This window comes from Vanellus vanellus, assembly GCF_965231255.1.
Source record: "Vanellus vanellus genome assembly, chromosome: 15".
NCBI classification, from domain to species: Eukaryota; Metazoa; Chordata; class Aves; order Charadriiformes; family Charadriidae; genus Vanellus; species Vanellus vanellus.
This window is the reverse complement of record NC_138920.1, coordinates 8318346-8339987: the sequence shown is the minus strand read 5'-3', so window position 1 is coordinate 8339987 and position 21642 is coordinate 8318346. Positions and strand designations below refer to the sequence as shown.

The 21642-nt window shown below is 36.5% G+C and overlaps 1 protein-coding gene across 1 annotated transcript; it reads right to left on the bottom strand.

Annotated features, from left to right (window-relative positions):
* Positions 1-2016: 2016 nt before the first annotated feature.
* LOC309678310 (translocating chain-associated membrane protein 1-like 1) lies at positions 2017-20520 on the bottom strand. The gene is made up of 11 exons (XM_082491310.1): positions 20330-20520; positions 15194-15254; positions 12363-12481; positions 11258-11374; positions 11113-11171; positions 9106-9190; positions 8706-8776; positions 8532-8621; positions 6213-6356; positions 5214-5374; positions 2017-2165 (listed from the first exon to the last, which is right to left on the bottom strand). The coding sequence occupies exons 1-11, from the start codon at positions 20447-20449 to the stop codon at positions 2104-2106; spliced, it is 1089 nt and encodes a 362-aa protein (XP_082347436.1). The 5' UTR covers positions 20450-20520; the 3' UTR covers positions 2017-2103.
* Between the last annotated feature and the right edge of the window lie 1122 nt (positions 20521-21642).

Genomic DNA, 21642 nt, shown 5'->3' with positions numbered 1-21642 from the left:
TATACACTTGCTTTTTTGTTAAAGAACTAGTTGTTACACCAACCTGCTCATCTTCTTTATTTGTAAATTCCATGGAACTATCTTCGTATCTGTAAAGTAATTACACTGTGACATTTACAGCAAGTTTTTAAAATAAATTAAAAGAGACTTTTTGTTGCAGTTTTCTGAAACATATTCATAACAACAAGCCTAGAATTAACTAAATGCATTTGATGTTACTGTAAGTATGTATCGAAATACTTAGACAGTGATTTTCAATTAAAAAAAATCATCTTGTAAGATGAAGATTCTTACATAAAATATATGTGTACACAGAATATAAAAATAGCTATACATATACTTGCATTGTATTTGTATTTCTAAAATACTCATTTAAATAAAATAAACTATCTTTAAAGAAAAAAAAAAATCAAACTTCTTTGAAATGGCCATCATGAGTGTCTTGCAATAAGAATATTTAAGAGCATAATCAGTTTATTCAAGTGGCAGTATTAAGAACATACTTTCTGATAACACTGAAAGAAAAAAAAAAAAAAATCTTTTAAATTCAAACTTGTCTGGTCTTACGTGCCTGGTATTGGATAGTGGCACCTAAACCACTCTCTAGACTCGCTTTTGAAAGCCTGGTAACCTAGGTGTGTACAAATTGAAGTGTAGAGGGACTGTAAGCTTCAGTTGCTGTATACATCAAAGAAAACATTGTCTTGTGAGGAACGTGCTGAGAAATACTTGAAGGCTAAGCAAATCTTACCCAAACTGCTCAAGGGATGATACTTTTATCGCACGAAGCATTCACTGTTATACAAGTTTATTAAAAATATAAGCAAATGTATTCTAGTTCCATGGTAAACATGTTCAGTAGAAATTTATAGGCTTATGTGAAATAATTTAATATTCCTACAATCTATTTGCACAGAAAGAAATATGGCAAATAAGAATGCGAGTTATGAAATTTATCCAACATTGAGATACCAGCCCCAGATCTATGAATGTTACTTACAAAAATACCATTAATTTTTTATAATATAATCATGTTAATATTAAAATCATATCCAGATAAAGGGTTCACATAAGGAGCAAATTAATACCTTCATAGATATAAAATCCTTGAGTCAGACTAAAATCAATTATTATCTACAGGTTAAGGAAGAAAGAAAAAAGCCTTTAGGTTATGCTTGGTGAAACATTGATTGCAATATTGTTGGAGCAGCTCCCCTGAACATCTTCCAAGTAGACTAAGAAGTTTAAGACACATCAGTTATAAATTAAAGGAAAAAAAACAGTTGAGGAAAAAAAAAATTCGGTACATGTGATTGCAAGCATGACATCCTGGCTCTTTAGAAATATTTGGAAGTTTTGTCTTTTATTTCAAATGGGCTAAGATTATACTACAGATTAATTAGCTACTTTTCTTCCCCCTGCTCCATACAAGATAGTACAATCCACTGCAAAATCCAGCAGGCAGCCCAGCATTTTTCCCAAGGCACACAGTTTGCATCTTTACTGAACATCAGTCTCACCTTTATACGGAAGGAAGATTAGTGATGTCCTGTCATAATTTGCCCTCTTTAAATCTGTAATTTTTTAAGAGAAATCACGCACATAACATTTTTGCTTTTTTACCAGGCTACATCAGACATACCTCTTACTCTCTGTAAGATGAATAAAGAAAAAAATTCTTCGGGAGGGAAGAGGTGGGGAACAGACAGACATGGTAAGATCATTTTGGTACAGAATTTTTATTTTTTAAAAAACAACTAGACAGATAACTTAGATTTAGACAGCCTTCTGAAGTGTCTGTAATGCAAATATTACAGAACTGGAACAGCTTCTGATCACAGAACCAGAAATTCAAACAGACTCATTTGCTTTCAGTGTTAAAGCTAAGTGAAATTTGGAGATTACTACTGGGTTAAGGTAGATCAAGGACTATCTTGTCATAAACATAGGGTTATTAAGAAAAATATTTTAAAATTATAACCTGATAGCATCCATTGAAATAACAAAACATCCAAATAATAGCTCTGCAGTGTCAATTTTTTATGTCATAGTCTTCTGTCAAATGTTGTCTTCTGATACAAACTTGTATTCTCATACTGATTTTCATTTTCTTATTCTTGGTGACGCTCCACCTTCTAATTTTACTGCTCCATTGACAAAGTTAGCTGTAATTTTAAATTAAAGTACAGTAAACAAACACAATTTTGCTTCACATGAAAAAAACATAGAAATTAGACAAGGAAAATGATAAAAAAGAGTATCAAAAAAAATCTTAAGTATCTGCTTCAATTTCAGAAATTAACTTCGAGTTAGGTATGTAAAATCTTTTCGGAACTCTGACTGTACAAAGTTGATATGAACAGGAATCAGATGAAAGTTGCTTCCCATCTACTGTCTCCAGGAGTGAGAAATGCTGCATGAGTAGTATTAAAAATAGGGCAAATACAGAGTGATCCTACCAACATAATTCCTTTCAGGTTCCAGGGGAGCCTTAGTGACTTCCTGAGGTCTAACTTGCATTTAGAACAAAATTTTATTAGCCACTGACAGACTGAACCCCAGGAATTAAATCTCAATTCATGCTTTTGCAGAAAGTACTTCTACAAATTCTCAGTATTTTGTATCCTCCTCGTGTTCATTTTAAATATGCTATGACATTAAAATTGTCTATTCTTATGTTATGAGAAATAGCAAACAGTAATTTTCTATCTACCTGCTCAAACTCACTTAAGGTTTTAGAACTCTATGGTGTCTCCTATCAGACATTTTTTAAGCTAGGTAGTAGTCTCTCCCTTTACTGTCATCTTTCTCTGTATCTTTCTGGCAATAGTCCAAGTCTTTTCAGATAGGATCATTGATATGACTTACAATTTTTTGGATGCAGATACACACACAGATTTATAGAATGGATGGTATATTCTAGCTGAGGGGTTTTTGGATTGTATTTTTTGTATTGCAACAAGAAATTGACCTGATGTTTGCAGGAAAACACACACCGACTTAAAATCTTTCACGAGACAAATGCTGGTTTGAAGTCCATTCTTGCGTATGTATAAACTATGTTTCCTTTTCCTTCCCTTCACATGTGTTACTTTGAGTAGCTTTAATATTTAGGAATTGCATTGCAAATTAGGAATTTGCCAGTTTTTACTTATTCCATGTTTGCAAGTTCTTTCAGCAACTCTCTGCTGTAAGAAATTCAGGATAATTTTGTTTGTAGACTTTGTTACCTCAACAGTTTATTTAACATGCCAGCACAGAAACTTGCGGGCTTGGTTGGTAAGCTGTCTTCAAAGTCCCAACTGACCATTCTTATATCTTGAATAATTACTAATTAATTAACTAAGTATTGATCAATGTCTCTTCTTCCGTGACACCTTAGTTTAACTAGGATCTTCATTTAGTTGTTCTCCATTATTTCTTAAATCATTTTACCAATTCCTTAGGAATTTTTTTCTTATTATACAGCATTCTTAGTATTACACCAGTAAAGCATGTGCTATCCTAGGCAATCTGCTGTTGCTCACTTACTAGCTGTGTCTGTCATTACCTTAAGAAGATCAGGCCACAGCATGAAGAGAAGCTAAAATAGGACAGATAGAACAAAGCAGTATATGAAGGATTATCGTATACTTAACTTCTAGTCCCTCTTTTGGCAATTAAATCTGAACTTGATTGTTTTGGCTACATAATTCTCCACACCTAACAACCTCAAATATATATTCTTTTCCTATACTGTTGGGATCCTATGCCAATCGTGCCTAAACACTGTACAAACATATTAACTGCAAACGAGTCTGAATTCTCATCTTAAGAACTGGGGGACAAGACGAGTCTATTTACCTTCAAGCAGACTAAAGAAATGACTTACAGTTAATGTCTGCAACTCAGCTACTGGCTTTAGTGGCACCCAAGCTCTTCTCCAGAATACTTCTACAAGTGTGAATACTTTTGCATTTAGAAATAAGATAAACAATGCAAAACATCTTTCCACATATGTAGTCAGCGAGCTATAATGCCTGTGCTATTCTTCATTTTGCTCAACTGAAGCAAACATCAAGTCAAACTACAGTATCACTTCTGTTATTCCAAACTGTAATCATCTTGGGAACTTAAGAATTGCACTAGTTTTATAAAACAACACAGAAAAGCAATGAAGTTATTAATCTGTAAAGAAGAGAAGGATATGCAAGACTGGAAAAAGAAAAAGGAAAAAAAAAAAAAAAAAAGCATCTGCAGCTATATTCAGAGCAGAAAGGCTCCTCTGAAACGATAAAGAAAAGCAATGTTATGAGCACCACTATGGTCTAGAATCTTCCAATTGATTACAGCTAATGCTGACTCAGCTAGTAATCTCGGAATGCGAAGAGCTTCAACCCCTCTTGGTAGAAACTAATACATAAACATCAACTTCAGAAAGAGAACCAGCCTGTGGTAAAATTCCCAAGAAACTGCATTTTTCAAACCTCTACCCAAATCTCAGAAGTGGTTCTGAATCTTTTATACATAACGTTGTCCAGTGGTTTTTATATATACTAAAGGGAATATGAAATTTCACTCTACCAAATCTTCATAACTCCCATTTAACTCATTTAATTGATATAACATTGGAATTTGGAAGTTATGCAACATCATTTAACAAAAAGCCTTTCTCCATTAGCTGTCCTTTGTCAGCTACTATGATGTTCCTTTGGAATTCTTTTTCAGTGGGTTTGATGTTCTTTACATGACATGTCCTTATATAGAAGAACACAGAAACTTAATTCTAATGGTCTGAAACAAAAGAAGCAGAATTTATGAAATACAGTAGAGATTTTGGATGGTACATTTTTTTCTGATGTTAAATCAAAAAAAGTTTTAGTGGCATTGTAAAAAACTGATTTAAAGCAGAAAGAAAACCCTGCAATCATTAAACACAGTTTCATTAATATTCCTTGCATGTAGATTAACAAAGTTCAGTGAATGATCCTGAAGATAACCCAGGGCTAACACTTAATACAGTTAGCACTCTGTGTGCTGTCCTGTTAGCAATATGGAATTAGAGGAGAACATGCCCTAACATTTGAAGAAGCTATAATATTATCTATATTCTCTGCATGTCAGAAGACAGATGTTTTTGCTCTTTTACAGAAAGGAAAGATATAAGGTGATATATCTGGTATAAAAACATTTGACCTAGAAATAACTTTAAAAAAAAAATTTTCACCACTGACCTCTGTTTGGTTCCTTTTTTGTTCGTTTGTTCTTTGTGTTGGTTATTTTTTTCTTTGGAATCTGTTTCTTAACATGCTCTCTCCATTTCTTTAGCTGAAAATTTATAAATTTCCGCATCATCCAGGCCTGTGTTAGACAAACAGCACCCAGGCAGCCAATCCTAATAAATTTGGAGACAGTCAGATAAAAGTTTCAGTTAACCATTAACAGACTGCAAATCTGTACCCATTTTATTTCTTCCTCCAAAAGCCTACTATCGAAACAATCAAAATCTTCATACTAGGGGAAATCAGATTTATCAGAAGGCTTTACCCAAGACAACATGTGTCACACAAGAAGTTAATGGAAATCGTATCTAAGTATATTACTAGAAGCAATCATGTTTATCAAGGAGTTATGACCATCACTTTCAACAGCTTATAGGAAGTTATGTCATTGAGGCCCCTTCTGCCAAGCTATCCCTGAATGAGAAATCATGTAGATTCAAAATCCCTCCCACACACTTTATTACATTAAGTTATAAGGGTGAATGTTAAAGTGATGAGCTTATGATGAAAGAGTACAAAAAATTAAAATTAACAAGCAAGAATAAAAGATATACAAAAAATATTTTAGGAAGGCACCAAACAAATAATTAGTTAAAAAATTGTGGGTATTAATATCACCAAATGATACTATGTCTGGTATAGATACAGGGGAAAAAACGTTTAGAGATGATTATCCCAGGCTTTTTGGATGATTATCAAAAATTAATTTTAAAAAGTTTATTTTTTCTTTCTTTTTTTTCCCCCCCTCTATTTCCTATAAATTCTGTTCTAGTAGTTTTGTGAAAATAAGATAGATAAAGAGTACAAAATTTCCTTTCCCTTAAATATTCAAAAGGAAAACATCACCCAAGGCAATTCTTAAACACCCATTATCATCCTGGATTGTTTCTTTAAAAGATATTTTGAAATGCCACATTATACAAGCATGAATGTCTACTAGCCGTGTTATACCTCACAGGGAGTATGTTGAAGTTTCCGTCTGCTATGGGAAAACCTGGATTCTCTACTCTTGCCAGACCAAATCCAAATGTGAGTACAGATAAAGTTAGGGTCAAAAGACGCACCATTACGAAAAGCAAAGCCCAAATGGTAAATCTGAAAACAGAGTAATGAAATTAAAGTGCCTTCTCCTTTAGTCCATTTCTTTTCAATAAAGTCAAACATACACAGAACTTTTCATTAAAACTCTCTTAGCCACAGTAGGGAAATGTCCACAGAGGAGACCAATAATTACAGAAAAATTTGGTCAGCTGCAAACATTCAGTCCTGCTTCATTATACAATCTTTTGACTAGAAAGCACAAGGAATTAAAAAGATGCATCTCAAGCTGGCATTCATGCTGTAAGCCATTTCTAAGTAATGGTGAACCTATAAAGCCAGAAAGCTGACGCTAAAGGTATAATATACATTTATAAACAGTTGGAAGATCAAGACAATATATGTAATTTTTAACAGCCAGATGTTTATAGGATAAGAAGAAAAGGTAATCAGATAGCTAATAAGTAACAAGTGACAGTTATTTCACTTTATAGCTAACAGAGAAAGATGCCATCCTACAGATTTTCAGCATTTTGAAGTTTTTACTCCAGGATGTAAAAAAAAAAAAAAAAAAAAACTCTGAAGAACAGGTTTACTAAGCTGACAATAATTAATTTAGAAAATTGGTATGATTACTGCCGTTACATAAAATTTTCTATAGGAAAAAGACTTCATATTGTGTGACTGATGAATGGATTAAAAAAAAAGACACTACCAATATAAAAAAATTATCTTTCCAAAATTCCCATTGAAAAAAAAGAAAATCAGCTCATTCAACTGATTTCAAACTTAAAGAAAATGTACTTCAAACCTCTCACAGTGCAAGCAAGACTGCTTAAAAATCAACTCTCTTCACACCCTCCTCCAAAAAAGGATTTTGAAAAAAGATACTATGTCTGGATGTAAAACTGTAAGAAGAAACAATAAATTCTGAGCTAGGAAAAATACCTAGTATTTGATGTTGTGTTGTTTCTACAGTTTACATTATAAGCGCTACATGTTGAAACAGAAATAAAATATCCCAAATACTTCTGCAATTCATCAGCTATGAAAACCAATTTCCATTTCTAGTTATTTAAACTGTGGTAATATTGCACGTGGGATAACTGATTTCCAGCCAATGAAAGACATAGTTGCTTATCTGTCCATTAGAGTCTTCATAAGACTAGAAAATATGTCCTCCTATGAGTATATTTAGCCTCCGTGCTTTTGGATGGCGTATAACGAAAAGCAGATGAGCTCACATCTCCAAAAACCTCACAGTTAAGTATAACATACAAGTGAAAGATAAGTTAACTTTCTGTCAATTTCTCTATTTGCATCAGTAAACATTGATTTTTTTTTTTGCAAAGAACATTCAGCATACCTATTTAAAATGCCAGTTTTAAGGAGTAACAGAAATGAATCTTGTGAAACAAACAGAAAAAGCAGCAGCATTACACTGCCTCAAGGGAGGCTGCCTATATATAAGGGATTGCATCAAAGAAAGCAAGGCATTCATGATAATCTCTTCGAGCTGGGCAGTCACTCAGAAAAGGAGAAAAGAATGAGAGCCAAGAACCCATATATGGTACAAGGGTGCTTTATTTAAACTGGAACCTCTGAAAGTCCTCACATTCAAACGGTGAAACGTACCCAATCCTTCCTAGCGTGCCTCAGGGTTAAGTATCTCAGTTCCTTATCTCCTTCCATTCTCAAATGCATTACTTTTATACCCATTAATTCTCAGAACAGCTAAGAATCTTACTCAAGAGATGTATAATTGAAGACATCATATCAACTACACATTTTGAGACATTACCTTCTCTGTTGTATAGTTACTCCCCTTTCTCACCTTACCAAAAGGAGAGAGACCTACAAGAACTTATAGGGAATGCTGCTTTTCTTACTTTTTGGATTAACTGTTTTTAAAAACAAGCGTCCCTACGTACAAACGTTTATGAACATTTAAGCAAACAGGCAACTTACAGAACCAGAAACCAATACACAGATATCCAAGATGGGACTTCAGCAAAAGCTTCAGCAAAACCTTACGATGATGATCATGAAGCAGTGTATTTGTTTCCTTGACTCTATGTAGTGACAATGACTTGCTTGTGAATTCAAAGCAGGTAATAGTAGACATTAAACAAGTGATGTTTGCTACCTGAGTACTTTTACACGCATGCAAATTCAGTTATATGCAATTAGAAAGCAAAGTTCTGAATTTTAATTAATACATGCAAGATTTACCCTTTTTGGTTGTTTTCATCACCGAAGTAGAAAAGACGTGAGGCATGAAAAATGAGTTCCACCATCAGAATTAGCCCCAAATGCTGCAAACTATAAAACAGAAGAGTTAGAAATTTCAATGAAATTATGAAGAAAACAGATCCTTCTATTCAAAATGGACATGCAAATACTTACTTTAATATATAGGCACCAGAGATATGACCAATGTAAAGGCAAATATAACATAGCTGCCTTGGAACATCTTCCTAAAATCAGAAAAGTTATAATAAATGCTGTTACAGTTTAACCATATTGTCCAAAGAAAAATCGTATCATTCATTAGGTTTGATTATTGTTTCCTCACACTAACATATAAATTTCTGGAAAGACTATCTGAATCAAAACACTACACATCACTTAGACTAAATTAGATAGGAAATGCAAGCAATTAAAATATATAAATAGTATATAAATAAGTGAATAGATACATATGAATATGTAGATATTTATATAGTTAATATAAACAAAAATATTAATATGAATAATTGGAAAGAATAGATATTTAATTAACTGTACTGACAACTTCTCTCCATACCTTTCGGATCTTTTGGAAATATAGCTCTGGCAGTGCATGAAACCAATAGGCTATCTGGCAAACATAGAAGAATTTTACCTGAAAACTAAACAATAATTCCAGTTAAGAAAACAAAAGATTATGAGTTTAAGCTTTCAACATGAGATACAAGATTTTATTAAATTATCTTAAATTAATTCATTCTGACTCATTATAGTTTATGATTCCTAAATTACAGGAAATGCAAATACAGAACAACTCATGAGGCAGATCCTGATGGAAACTCTACTAAGGCACATGGAAAAACATGGAGGTGATTGGTGATAGCCAACATGGTTTCATGAAGGGCAAATTGCGCCTGACAAATTTGGTGGCTTTCTACAACAGCGTTACAGCATTGGTGGATAAGGGAAGAGCAACTGACATCATCTACCTGGACTTGTGCAAAGCATTTGACACTGTTCCACATAAAATCCTTGTCTCTAAATTGGAAAGACATGGATTTGATGGATAGACCACCTGGTGGATAAGGAATTGGCTGGATGGCTGCACTCAGAGTTGCGGTCAATGGCTCGATGTCCAAGTGGTGAACAGTGCCGAGTGGCATTCCTCAGGGGTTGGTACTGGGACTCATACCATTTAACATCTTTGTTGGTGACATGGATGTTGGGATTCAGTGCACCCTCAGCAAGTTTGCCAATGACACCAAGCTGTGTGGAGCAGTCAACACGTTGGAGGGAAGGGATGCCATCCAGAGGGACCTGGACAGACTTGAGTAGTGGGTCTGTGCAAACCTCATGAAGTTCAACAAGGCCATGTGCAAGGTCCTGCACACGGGTCAGGGCAATCCCATGTACAAATACAGGCTGGGTAGAGAATGGATTGAGAGCAGCCCGGAGGAGAAGGACTTGGGGGTGTTGGTGGATGAGAAGCTCAACGTGAGCCAGCAATGTGCACTCGCAGCCCAGAAAGCCAGCTGCATCCTGGGCTGCATCAAAAGAAGAGTCAAAAGAAGAGTCGTCAGCAGGTTGAGGGAGGGGATTCTGCCCCTCTGCTCTCATGAGACCCCACCTGGAGTACTGCATCCAGCTCCGGGGCCCTCAACATTAGTACTGGAAGGCTGCTATAAAGTCTTAAAGCGGTCCTAGAAAAAAGGTGGAGAGGGACTCTTTATCAGGCAGTGTGGTGATAGGACAAGGGGTAATGGTTTCAAACTGAAAGAGGGTAGACTTAGATTAGATATTAGGAAGAAATTCTTTACTGTCAAGGTGGTGAGGCATTGGAACAGGCTGCCAAGAGAGAAGTTGTGGATGCCCCATCCCTCGAGATGTTCAAGGCCAGGCTGGTCTAGTGGGAGGTGTCCCTGCAGCAGTGGTGGAACTAGATGATCTTTAAGGTCCGTTCCAACTCTAGCCATTCTATGATTCTATGAACTGCGGTGACATTTTTTTGAATTAGCATCCATAATCTTTTTGATAGCAAGTTCTAAATCACCTTCTGAGACAGCAGGAAAGAAAAAACACCAAAAAAGCCTAACACAGAAACAGTTTAGAGTGAGCAGTGGAACTCCCTTCCTGAAAAACGCCTATCATCCCACTTCCTTCTACCACACTCACCAGAGAAAGAACGAGGGAGACGCCCAGAAAAACAATACAATTTTGTAAGTCATTAAAAAAAAAAACACCTAGAAATCCCCTCTAATTTGAAAATTCAGTCTCCAACAAACGTGTTTCTTTACTGTGAAACATATCAGCAGTCCTACTATATATTCCATCTTGCAAACTCTTTCACTTTAACTCAGCTACTAAGGTTAAATTAAAAAAAGGTAAGAACACATGTATTGATGGATGCTCAATTCATCAAAACCTGCCTTTGGATAAAACAGCCAGCATTTTTTAAACAGAAGAAAGTATTTTCATCTAGTTGTAATTCTTAGAAGGTACGAATGTCACCACCTTATTAGTGGTTCCCTAAAGTTTGGGTGATTAGAAGTACCAAATTTTTTCAAACTTAAAATAGAACACTTACAGCATACAAGAATGGGGATAATCTTTCCAGAGTGAGCTTGGGTTCATCATGAATTCTTCCTAAAAAAAAAAGGCCATTGATTTAAGGACCTTCTTAATACTTTAAGTCTATTTTTTAAGTAAAAACAGCAAATAGAGTGACTTACTGCATTCAAAATACTTGCTCCCCATATAAATGAAAACAAGTAGAAAAATGCTAGCTGTCCTGATTCATTGAATTTGCTGTGCTTTGTTTTTGACAAGTGTAGACGTCTATTAATTTTCTGGAAACAAAAAGCAGATCAATAAATGTAATTTCTAAACCAAGAAAGCTATTTGGGAATTAGTGTTCACTCTTGGGGTTTGGTTTTATTTTCTATTTTTTTCTTCCCAAATCTCCCATTCCTCAAACAAAATACATAGCTTCCATCATTTAAGACCTTGATCAGCACTTTATATGACATTTAGCTTCAGTAAGACTTGCCACTATGGTAAAGTTCACATGGAAAAAATTCAGATATTGTATGAATTGTGTATGAAATACAGATATTGTATGAATTCCCCCCCTCCCCCCATATTACTAAATTTTACTAAATTTTCATATTACTAAATTTTTCAAATCTCTTTGCACACTTAAAAACCCCTTGAGCTTCTGTGGTTCAGATGACCTATTTGTAAAGACAGTCTAAGACCATTCAATAATAGTCTTCAAAATGGTTTTAACAAATTCATTTTACTTTACAACTGAGTTGGTGTAAAACGAGCACACAATGAATTTTGAGCTCCCTCTTTGAGGAAAAGCTCAGCTGACAAACAGATCTACCACTGCAGTAATTTTTTGGTTTGATCTTCTGAATATATCTTATGAATTTAATGCAGCAAATCTCATTCACAGATATTTTGAGTAGGGCATGAACTATGTCTGTTTTGACAGAAAAATGTACATTAGATTAATTGAAAGATTCACTGGTTTACACCATTAATACATTGAGGAAATATTGTTATAAAAATACCATAGAATCATTTAGGTTGGAAAAGACCCTTAAGATCATCAAGTCCAACCGTTCACCTAACACTGCTAAGTCTACCACCAAACCAAAGTCTATTTGCATTTTTGTCAAAGAACAAAAGGATCGATCATAACAGGGCTTCAAAATGCTAAACCATTCTTTGTACCATGGCTTACACTTACCTTGAAGAACAACTGTTAGCAACTGATGACTAAAAATAACATGTTTATAAAAGCAAATTATACCCCAGTGATAAACTTACATCTAATATGTACTCCTGGGTTACAGAATGCAGATTAATAGCTACGAGCATGTAGAAGAAGATTGTGGCAATGTCCTTCAGACCATAGTCATAAAAATGAAATTGGTCACTGTTGTCATCTAAGGAAAAAGAAAAAAAAAAATGTATTTTTACATTCTGACAAAGAAGTACTCTGTGCAACTGAGAAAGGACAGCAGTGAACATTGTTCTTAGAAGTTACGTTAAATTGATACGGGATACTAGTTATAAGTTTTATGTTTTTGAAAATTACTTTTTATGCCTGATTAGATAATTTGGATCTTCTTTTCCTTCAATACAATGGTATAGTTATAAGGCTAAAATACACTATTGAAAGCAGTATACACTGAGCTGTAAGCTTCGATCCATTTCTTTCATCTAGGTGATCAAAAAGAAAAAAGAAAAAAAAAAGGAGAGAAAAAGAGGAAAAAAAAAAATCTCAAACACACCAACACCCTATCCTCTATACTTTGGAAAAGACTAAATGAGATTCCATCTTAAGAAGCATGGCTATATGTAGGAAAAAAAGAAGCCATATAGCAAGGATAGTATCTCTAGTAGTTCAACACACTGGTAAGTAACAACTTCCCCAGAATTAGTAATATGTTCCTATAAATCAAAACCAAAATTCCCCCCCCCCCCCCCCCCAAAAAACGAACATTTGCACTGTTAGAAAAATACTTCAACTGTTTTTATTTACTGCGTTTAAGTGTGGGAGAACTTACAAATGAAATTCAATTAAAAAAGCATGTATCGGGAGCAGTAGATGTAAGGAAGCCTTATTTGTTAGGGATGTCTGTCCTTTGGCCCCCAAACACCCATTACAACAACCTCACTTTGTGCATCCGAGATGTTGCAATGGAAAAGAACTACTACAACTAACCAAGAGTCACGCTCATCCTGATTTACAGGCTACCACATCTAACATTTACATTCTTCTGCTTTCACTTAAGAGAGGGCATTAATTTGTATGTCTTATCTATACAGCCACCACTTTTCATAAACATCAGGGAATTTTGTTATCTTTAAGACTTCTACCCTTTGTCAAACTCTGTTTGTGTTGTCCAAATGAAAAACAATAGAAACACAGATAAACAACTTTCTTTTTCCCAAAGGAAACGAGGCTAGAAGTTGTCAAGAAAGCAGTTATTGCTTCCTGTAACATGAATGGTACATTAAGGTCCTGATGCACAGGACATCCATATAATATTGTCAGATGTCCTACTCCTATGTTTGAAAGCAGCTTGTGATACAATCAATGAACAAGTAATGGCACAGTAAATGCTATTTCTGCCCAGTCTCTAGCACTGTTTTTCAAAATGGACCTTCACTTGTAATATATTCATTGTTTTCAGAGGGCCAGAGTTGAGACCTCAAAATTGCTTGTGCAGAACTCATCCATGCATCCTACGGAAACTAGAGGAAGCGATACCTTGTTCATTCCATTTTATGTATGTATATATACACACATACATACACACGCATGCACCAAACACTACGAAGAAGTCACATCACAGGCATCCAGGTGATTGATATGTGGATTTCACTTTTGTCTCTGCAGTAGGATTTCTACTTGATGCTGCTCAAATATCAGTGAAACAGAAGTCTGTATACACCTCAAATGTTCAACATTAAACATCTCAGGAAACGTTTCCAAAAAATGATACATATTCATTACTGCGAGCAAAGTTGATCAATGCATTATTTTGAAGATATTAAATTCAAAATTGGCCAGCCTCTTTTCAGTGGTGCCCAGCAACAGGGCAAGGGGAAACAGGCACAAACTGAAACACAGGAAATTCTGTCTCAACACAAGGAGAAGCTTCTTTACTTTGAGGGTGATAAAGCACTGGAACAAGCTGCCCAGGGAGGTTGTGAATTCTCCTTCTCTGGATGCGTTCCTGTCCAACATGCTCTAGGTGAACCTGCTTTGGCAGGGGGGTTGGTTGGACTAGAGGTCCCTTCCAACCCTGACCATTCTGTGATTCTGTGAAATGCAGTCAGAGTGCTACATTATTTGGAACGGTTGCAGCACAGAGTTCTCAAGTTTGGAAGTCAAGATTAGAACAAAAGTCATAGATTTTGCTAATTTCTCTGGACCTTAGTCCCCCATCTTGAATAATTCTACCACAGTATCTATTTTTTCCAAGGCATTGTTGCAGATTAATTCCTGGAAAGAACTGAAAGTTATGAATACTATTAAGAAAAATTAATATTTCCAAATACAGAAATTCCACTAACTGCTTACCACTCTTGTATATAGTAAGAGTACTGTATCTGTATAGCAGGTACAAGAGATTCAATAAAATGAAATATTGTTTGGGGGGTGGGGGGGGTAAACAACAACAACAAAAAATCAATACTTTCTCCCTTTGTTTTTTAAAAACATGACTGAACCAGCAAAATCAGTTATTTGAGAATAATGTGATATTTTTGAAATATAAATCACAAGTCCATTACTAATGACATAAGAAATCATGAATAAGCAATAGATACATAGAAGACTACCAAAATATTCTGTTACTTGATAACTCCTATTGATTGTATCAAAAACTGGAAAGAATGCATGCTTTAATGCAAGGTAGTAGCATATATAGGAAAAATAACACAGTATTATTCATAAGCAACAGAGAAAACACTAGAATGTTTCAGTGAATATAGTATTAGTAAATCCAAAAGCAGACAAATATGAGAGTTCTATTATATTACAAAAGTTAAGTGAATTGAAGTCTTGAGGGGAAAAAAAAAGTAATTTTTAATAGGTGAGGTCTTGCATTAGAAGAAAAAAAAAAATAGATTTGATTTAATCTCACCAGCAGTATAGGTGACATTGTACTGCTCAGCAATAAAGATGATGGTGTACTTGGCTGGGACCTGGAATTCAAAAAGAAACAAGGAAAGAGTATCAGATTTTTCAAATAAGCTAGATCATAAACACCCAAAACTAGAAGATTATGCCATCAATAAATGTTCTCCCACACATGATTTAAGTCAAAGAGGTCCCGAAAGTGTTATTCATCTCTCACAAATGTGGAGGCTCACCTTGCTGCAAATCGTTTAACATTTGCTGCATAGGGACAGGACTTGAATTATGTCCTTTTAGCTAAGTATCAAATTACTCACTGTTCTACTAAATAACATTTTAAAGTGTTTAGAAGTGTAAATGGCTTTCACTTATTTCAAAAGTTAAGAGACACTCTAAATTAAATCAGATGGAAAGTTTTACCAAACTTTGCAAGATATTAAAAAAAGCAATGTTCTGGCTAAGTGTCCATATAAATTCAAAATACCAGAGTAGAATTAGAAGATTCATCAATTTCTTATATGACAAATCAAGCATTTCCTAAAAAATTACAGTACAAAGTAACTAATGGTGTACTTTTATGTTACTTTTTCTCCAGTGGGAAAATAAGTTTTTAAAAAAATAAATAAAAATAATAAATAAAAATAATATTTTTTAAATAATAAAAAAACCACATCACATACCACCTTAACAGTTTCAGCCATCCCTACACCTTCAAAATGTCTTCCCATCCCTTAGCTGTAACAATGGAACTGTTTATAATGTGGATACCCTACAACCCATTGATAAGAGGTAAATATATTTGCTTAGTTTTGTTGAAAACATTTCATTATCTGGTTTGCACAACTTCAAAAACAAACAGTTGTGCTGACATAACTGAAAGAGTGGTAAGCTATAACACATATAAGTGGAAGGGGGAAAAAAATAAAACCCCACAAGCCTGGTTCCTTTGCTGCAAAAAAAAAAAAAAAATGCAATATGGGATTACGTCCTACACTGGCAACAGCAAATACATTTACTACATTTGCAAGCACTCAGTCATCTAGTCCATAAATCAGAGAAGTACAACAGGCATAATCTGAAAATAGATGTAAAAAAAAAAAAAAATACATTCTTGTACCTTTTACACTTTCTCTTAAACTGATCTTCCTAGATATAACTTAAAACAAGGAAATATAAACAAACAAAAAAAAGTAAGCTATTTTCCTCATATGTTACACCATCTAATTTCTGAAAGCATAACTAAGAACATTCAGGAGCATATAAAACAAAGATTAATTTATCCAGCTACAAAGTAAACAAGAGGCACAACAATGCAAAATAAGATCCTCTGTAGCAAAAAAAAAAAAGTGAGGAGAAGGCTAATCGCTTCAGTACACTGTGAGTGCACCTGTGAAATTAGGCAGTAGAGGAGTCAAAATACTGAAGAGTGCTTTTAAGGGGAAGTTTCATTACAGAAAACAAAAGTACCAATTTTTCTGGCATACAAAATTGACTTTAAGACACTGCAGTTCTATGAACAATTTAACCTTTTGTAAGCCAGCAGTACCATCAAAAGAAGCAATCCTGCCTTCCTTTTTACTGCCAGGTGCTTCTTGTCTCTGTCCCACATTTGTGCCATCAAAAGTAGTGGTGTGGTGAATTGGACAGGAAAATTATACAAGTTAAAACTGACCCATCAAAAGAGGAGGGAGGAGAAAACCCTATTAATCTTAACACAGATGAATTTCCTAATATGCCGCACCGCTCAGCTCAGTTCTTTTGTGGGCTTGATGGGAAGAATAAGCAGCCAGGGCATCAATACCAACTTAAAATGTTCATGGAAGAAGAGTTTGAAAAATTCATTGCCATCTGCTCCTGGAAAGACAGGGAAAATACAGTTACATGGGTATCAATGTCATTCAGCACCTAACTAAAACAAACACGCTTGCTTTCAGTAAATCATCACTCAGGACCCACAGCAAGTCTCCCTTGAAGAAGGTCATTCAGGCAGCACCATGTAACTTCAAACAGACGAATTCATTAGGGAGCTTTCCTGAGAATAAGCTTTTTTTTATGCTCTTTGGGAGAAGAGGGTGTTAAGAATCTTTACTAGAGCCCAGCTTTCCTGTTTTTCCATAAAGCACACAACATAATAAGACAAGCATTTCACTCTGCTGGAAGTGTCGGAGCCCCATTAAGTGGTATTCTGCGGTAAGATACAGATACAAAGATGATGTAAATTGTTCTAGGAGGAAAGAAATCATATGAAACTCTCTGAGATGATACTACAAGCTTAAAAAGAACTTTCTTTAGAAGACAAGGCCTACTCTGTTGTCAAGAATAGCAGTAAGATTGGATGCATAAAAGACTATAAACATTCTCAGAGAAGGAAGAAGAAAGAAAATAACAGTTAACACTAAAATTTTAATGCCACTTTTCAATATGTTAGAATCTGAGTGAATCTCCCTACGCACATCTATAGACCTCATAATAATCAGCAAATTTAAGGTACAGGAAAGTACAATTAAGGTGAATAAACAACCTCGTGTAAGAATTCCCCTTAAAGAAATTCTTTTAATTGAATCTATGACATTCTAATGCTTATTTGTAATTTTAACATACTTATTGGTTTTTTGGATGGTCTCTTGGATATGGGCAATTGAATGCCACCTAGAAAATAAAACCCTGTATTTACTATAGTACTACGTAAGCCCAAGCAAATCATTCAATAGGTGGTCAACTGCAAAATTTTTTAATCACACATTGGAAAATGGAAAGTGGAAATCTGCCATTGACAGATGCATCTGAAATCACAGTAAGCATAAAATGCTGTGAAAAGCACTGATTTAAAAAAAAAAAAAAAGTTGCCCTTTAGTGCTTCAAACTTAAAACCTAAAAATAATTTCACCTTAATACAGAGAGAAAATCAAGACCAAAAGAAAATACACATAACAGCTGTGTAGGCAAGTTCAGTAACACTTACGAAACACTCAATATAGAATCATGACAAATGTCACCAAAATTTACTGGAAAACTATCAGTAGTTTTGTTTGTTTGGCAGACTGGATTATAGCATCTCTATAATGGGTAGGACTTAGACAGTAATCAATGGAAGTACAGATTTCATTCAAATAACTCTGGTATGCTTTTCTACAGCAAATAAGGCAGAGGTGAAATACAGGTCTAACCTGTTACATAGCAACACTGTTCCTCTGCATAATAAGTGAAAGGTGACTCAATCAAAAAAGTAATTTTTGCATCAAAAAGGAGAAAAGGAGATGAGATGTTTAAATTATACAATAAGTATAAAAGTATATATTCAAATAAGCACAACAAAAGCATATCACAAGCTACACTAGAGTCTAGTCTGTATTTGAACTTTTAAAATTATGCTGACTAGAAATGAGATAATTTGCTTATTATCCTTGGGTGCTAACTAATATTACCTCACCCTTTTTCCTCTAAAATAAATCAGCTTCATCAAAATAGTAATGCTAACCCCAGGGGAGCTGCACAGTCCCTTCCTGTAGAGTTACAGAAATACAGCTTCCATAGCGCATACAAAGCTTGAGTTAAGACAAATGGAATTCAGAGATGGAACTCCAGAAAACATACTGTTTTTTTAAACAGCAAAAAGACACAGAGCAAGTACCATATATTAGGATAAAAAGTCCCATTTGGGATCCCAAACTGGGTTTACTTTATCCCAAGTGCAGACATTTACTTACTTTCTTAAAGCCGTTATCACCCGAGTTGTCAAGCCTCTAGCTATTTTTTTATCCCAAGATTGAGTCCTGCATTTAATATATTAACTTTTATGACATACTCCTCCATAGATGACACAACTTATTATACCTCAACACTGCATTTGTCCACCATTTAGAAGGAAATTATCTGACCATCCCTACTTTCTCTACTTTACTTCTGTCTAGTATCCTTAATGTTTTTGGAAGTGAATCAAGATATATATATTTTTAAAGACAAAACATCTACATGTAAGTATTTTCTCTCAGAATTTAACAATACTTCTAATTTAAAATGATCTGATTTTTAATCTTATCCAACTGATGGGAAATGTTGATGTATTTCAGTTAAGTATTAAAGCTGTAATAACAATAATATTTCAGTAAAGTATTTAAGTTGTCTATCCAGAACTTAAACTCTATTTACCAAGCCTTATCCCATACCCAAGACCAACACAAAATATTAATGTAGCAACACACAAGACTTTTGTCCCAAAAGTGGGGAAAAGATGCCTAAGAGAGATGCCTAATCCATCACACCGGAAACTAATAAGCAACTTGCACATGGAAATAAACTTTACGATAACTTTCAAATACAAAGGCAGAGGAATTCAGAAGGTAGGCTGAGACTGTCTAATCCCACATTTTGCTTCAAATTATCCACCGCTGGGGAGCTGAGCCAACAACAGCAGCACACTGAGCAGTGGTGCAAAAGGGTCACTAGCAGATTTTAACTACCATCTGTGTCAAGCATGCTCAAAACAACAGAGATCTCTGAAACCCTCTTTATAACAGAGTTCCTAACTACATTCCCATGTGGACTGTTGAACAGAGGGGAAAAAAGAGAAAACAGTAAATAGACACAATAAAGAGACATAAACCGGCTCTGCTTTAAAGCAACGGGGCTTGAAGAGCTTTATAAATCAGGAGACTGGAACTGAGTAAAAGGGAGCTCATGGGAGGGTGCTAGGAGTGAAACATATGCAGAGATGAAGGAAAACAGGCCGAGAAAAGAGAAGAGCAGCAATCTGCCAGACGCAGCGAAGAGAGGGGCTGCGCAGCGAGAGCGGGAGCCGGCAAAGACAACTCGGTAGAGACGGCACTGGGCAGCACGTGAGCTGGGGCAGGACGCAGAGAAGCGAAACTTGCCGCACTCGGAACGACAGCCGAGAGACGGAGAGGGGGCTGCCCGGTCGGGGCATCACGGAGTTCGGTAGAGAAGAAACAGGGGCAGAACCCCGCAGGGAGCCGGAGGGGCCGGCGCAGAGCTCCTTGGCAGCCAGGCTGCAGCGGGCGGGAAGGATGTGCTGCGGAAGCTCCAGAGCGGGAAGCCAAGGGCGCGGCGGCTGCCCCACAGCAGGACCAGGTGCTGCTCGACCCGGCAACCATCGGCTCCCTCGCCCCCTCGTCCCTCCCGGTACCTCAAACACGAGCCCCAGCAGGAGACACATCACCAGACAGGACGCGGCGTCCGCGTGATTCTGAACGACGAACTCGTGGCTTAGCACCGCCGGGCTCTTGTTTTTGCTGCGGAGCCCCATGGCGGTGAGAGTTCGGGCGGTGAGAGGGGCGGGCAGCTCCCTCAAAGGGAGCAACACCTCTTGCTCTTCCACAGCTGTTACCTCACGCACAGTAAACACCGCTGGCTGAAAAGCCCTCCCCCCCCCAAATTACGGCCAATCAAACTTGAGAGCAGTACGATTGGCAGACCTGGAAACGAATCGTTACATGGCCTGGTAGCGCGGTTTTTAAGAAGGAGGTACTTCAGAGGCAGGTGGGCATTTACGGCGGGGGACGAGGTTTGGTATGAGTGACACGGGCCTCTGCCAATCGCATGTGCGGGTGGGTGAGCCTTGTTCAGAAGGCCGCCGCGGACTGTTGTGGGTGGGGCTTGGGTGGTGCCGGCGGCGGGTTGGGCGCTGAGGAGATTCCCGCCGGCAGAGGCTCAGCGAAGCTGGTGCATGTTCTTGGGTTCCGTTCGATTCGGCCTGGCTTCTGCGGAGTCTGTGCTCGCCGCAGCTCCGGTGGTGGCCAGGTAGCTGTTCTCGTAAAGCCTACGAAGCACGTTGGTCGGTCCGCTCTCCTCCTGAGTGTCAGGATTGCGGCCCACCTAGGTGATAGAAAGTGGTTCCTCATCTTCCCCTTATAGAGTTGAGCTGTACTTCCTTGCCTATGGCTAAACAAAAGCGGAAAAGCTGTTGAGAAGCTCGTGTTTTCCTTTTTTTTTTTCTCCATTAAAATATAGAGAATGGGGATTCAGTGTGCTTTGAAGTCCTAAAACCGCAGATGTTTGGCTGTTTGTTCTAGCTGGAATTCTGGGGAAAGCTGTACCAATTTGTCAAAAATAAAAAAAAGGTCAATGAAGGAAAGGGTGAAGGCCGGAGGGTGGCATGGCATCCCGGAGAACAGGGTTGGAAGAGAAGAGGAAAATTAAATTCACCTGGCAACAGGATGTCTGGCCTGCTGTACTGAGCGTGGTGGCCTCGGTTGGCTCCAGCGAAGAGAGGATCTGCTTGGACCCAGTTGCCGCATAGCACCTAGAATTCACTTCAGCTGTGAAGTAGTTTTGCTGCCTGTTGGTTAGTAAATGTTTAATGGTCACTGAAACTATTATTTAGTATACCTGGATTTGCTTTCTGTTAAATGTTATGCTTAGTTGTTGAGTTTGGCTGTGCTCATACTTCATTTCCCACCCTTATTTTGAGTTGTGTGTTAATATATTCAGATACTGTGT

What these genes read in the sequence shown, in the direction of transcription:
- LOC309678310 (XM_082491310.1), bottom strand. Translation starts at nt 20,449, where the DNA reads ATGGGGCTCCGCAGCAAAAACAAGAGCCCGGCGGTGCTAAGCCACGAG. An exon ending in GATGAAAACAACCAAAAAGG is followed by an intron (nt 6,357 to 8,531) that starts GTAAATCTTGCA and finishes CTCTGTTTTCAG; the next exon opens with ATTTACCATTTGGGCTTTGC. An exon ending in TTCAACATACTCCCTGTGAG is followed by an intron (nt 5,375 to 6,212) that starts GTATAACACGGC and finishes CAAATTTATTAG; the next exon opens with GATTGGCTGCCTGGGTGCTG.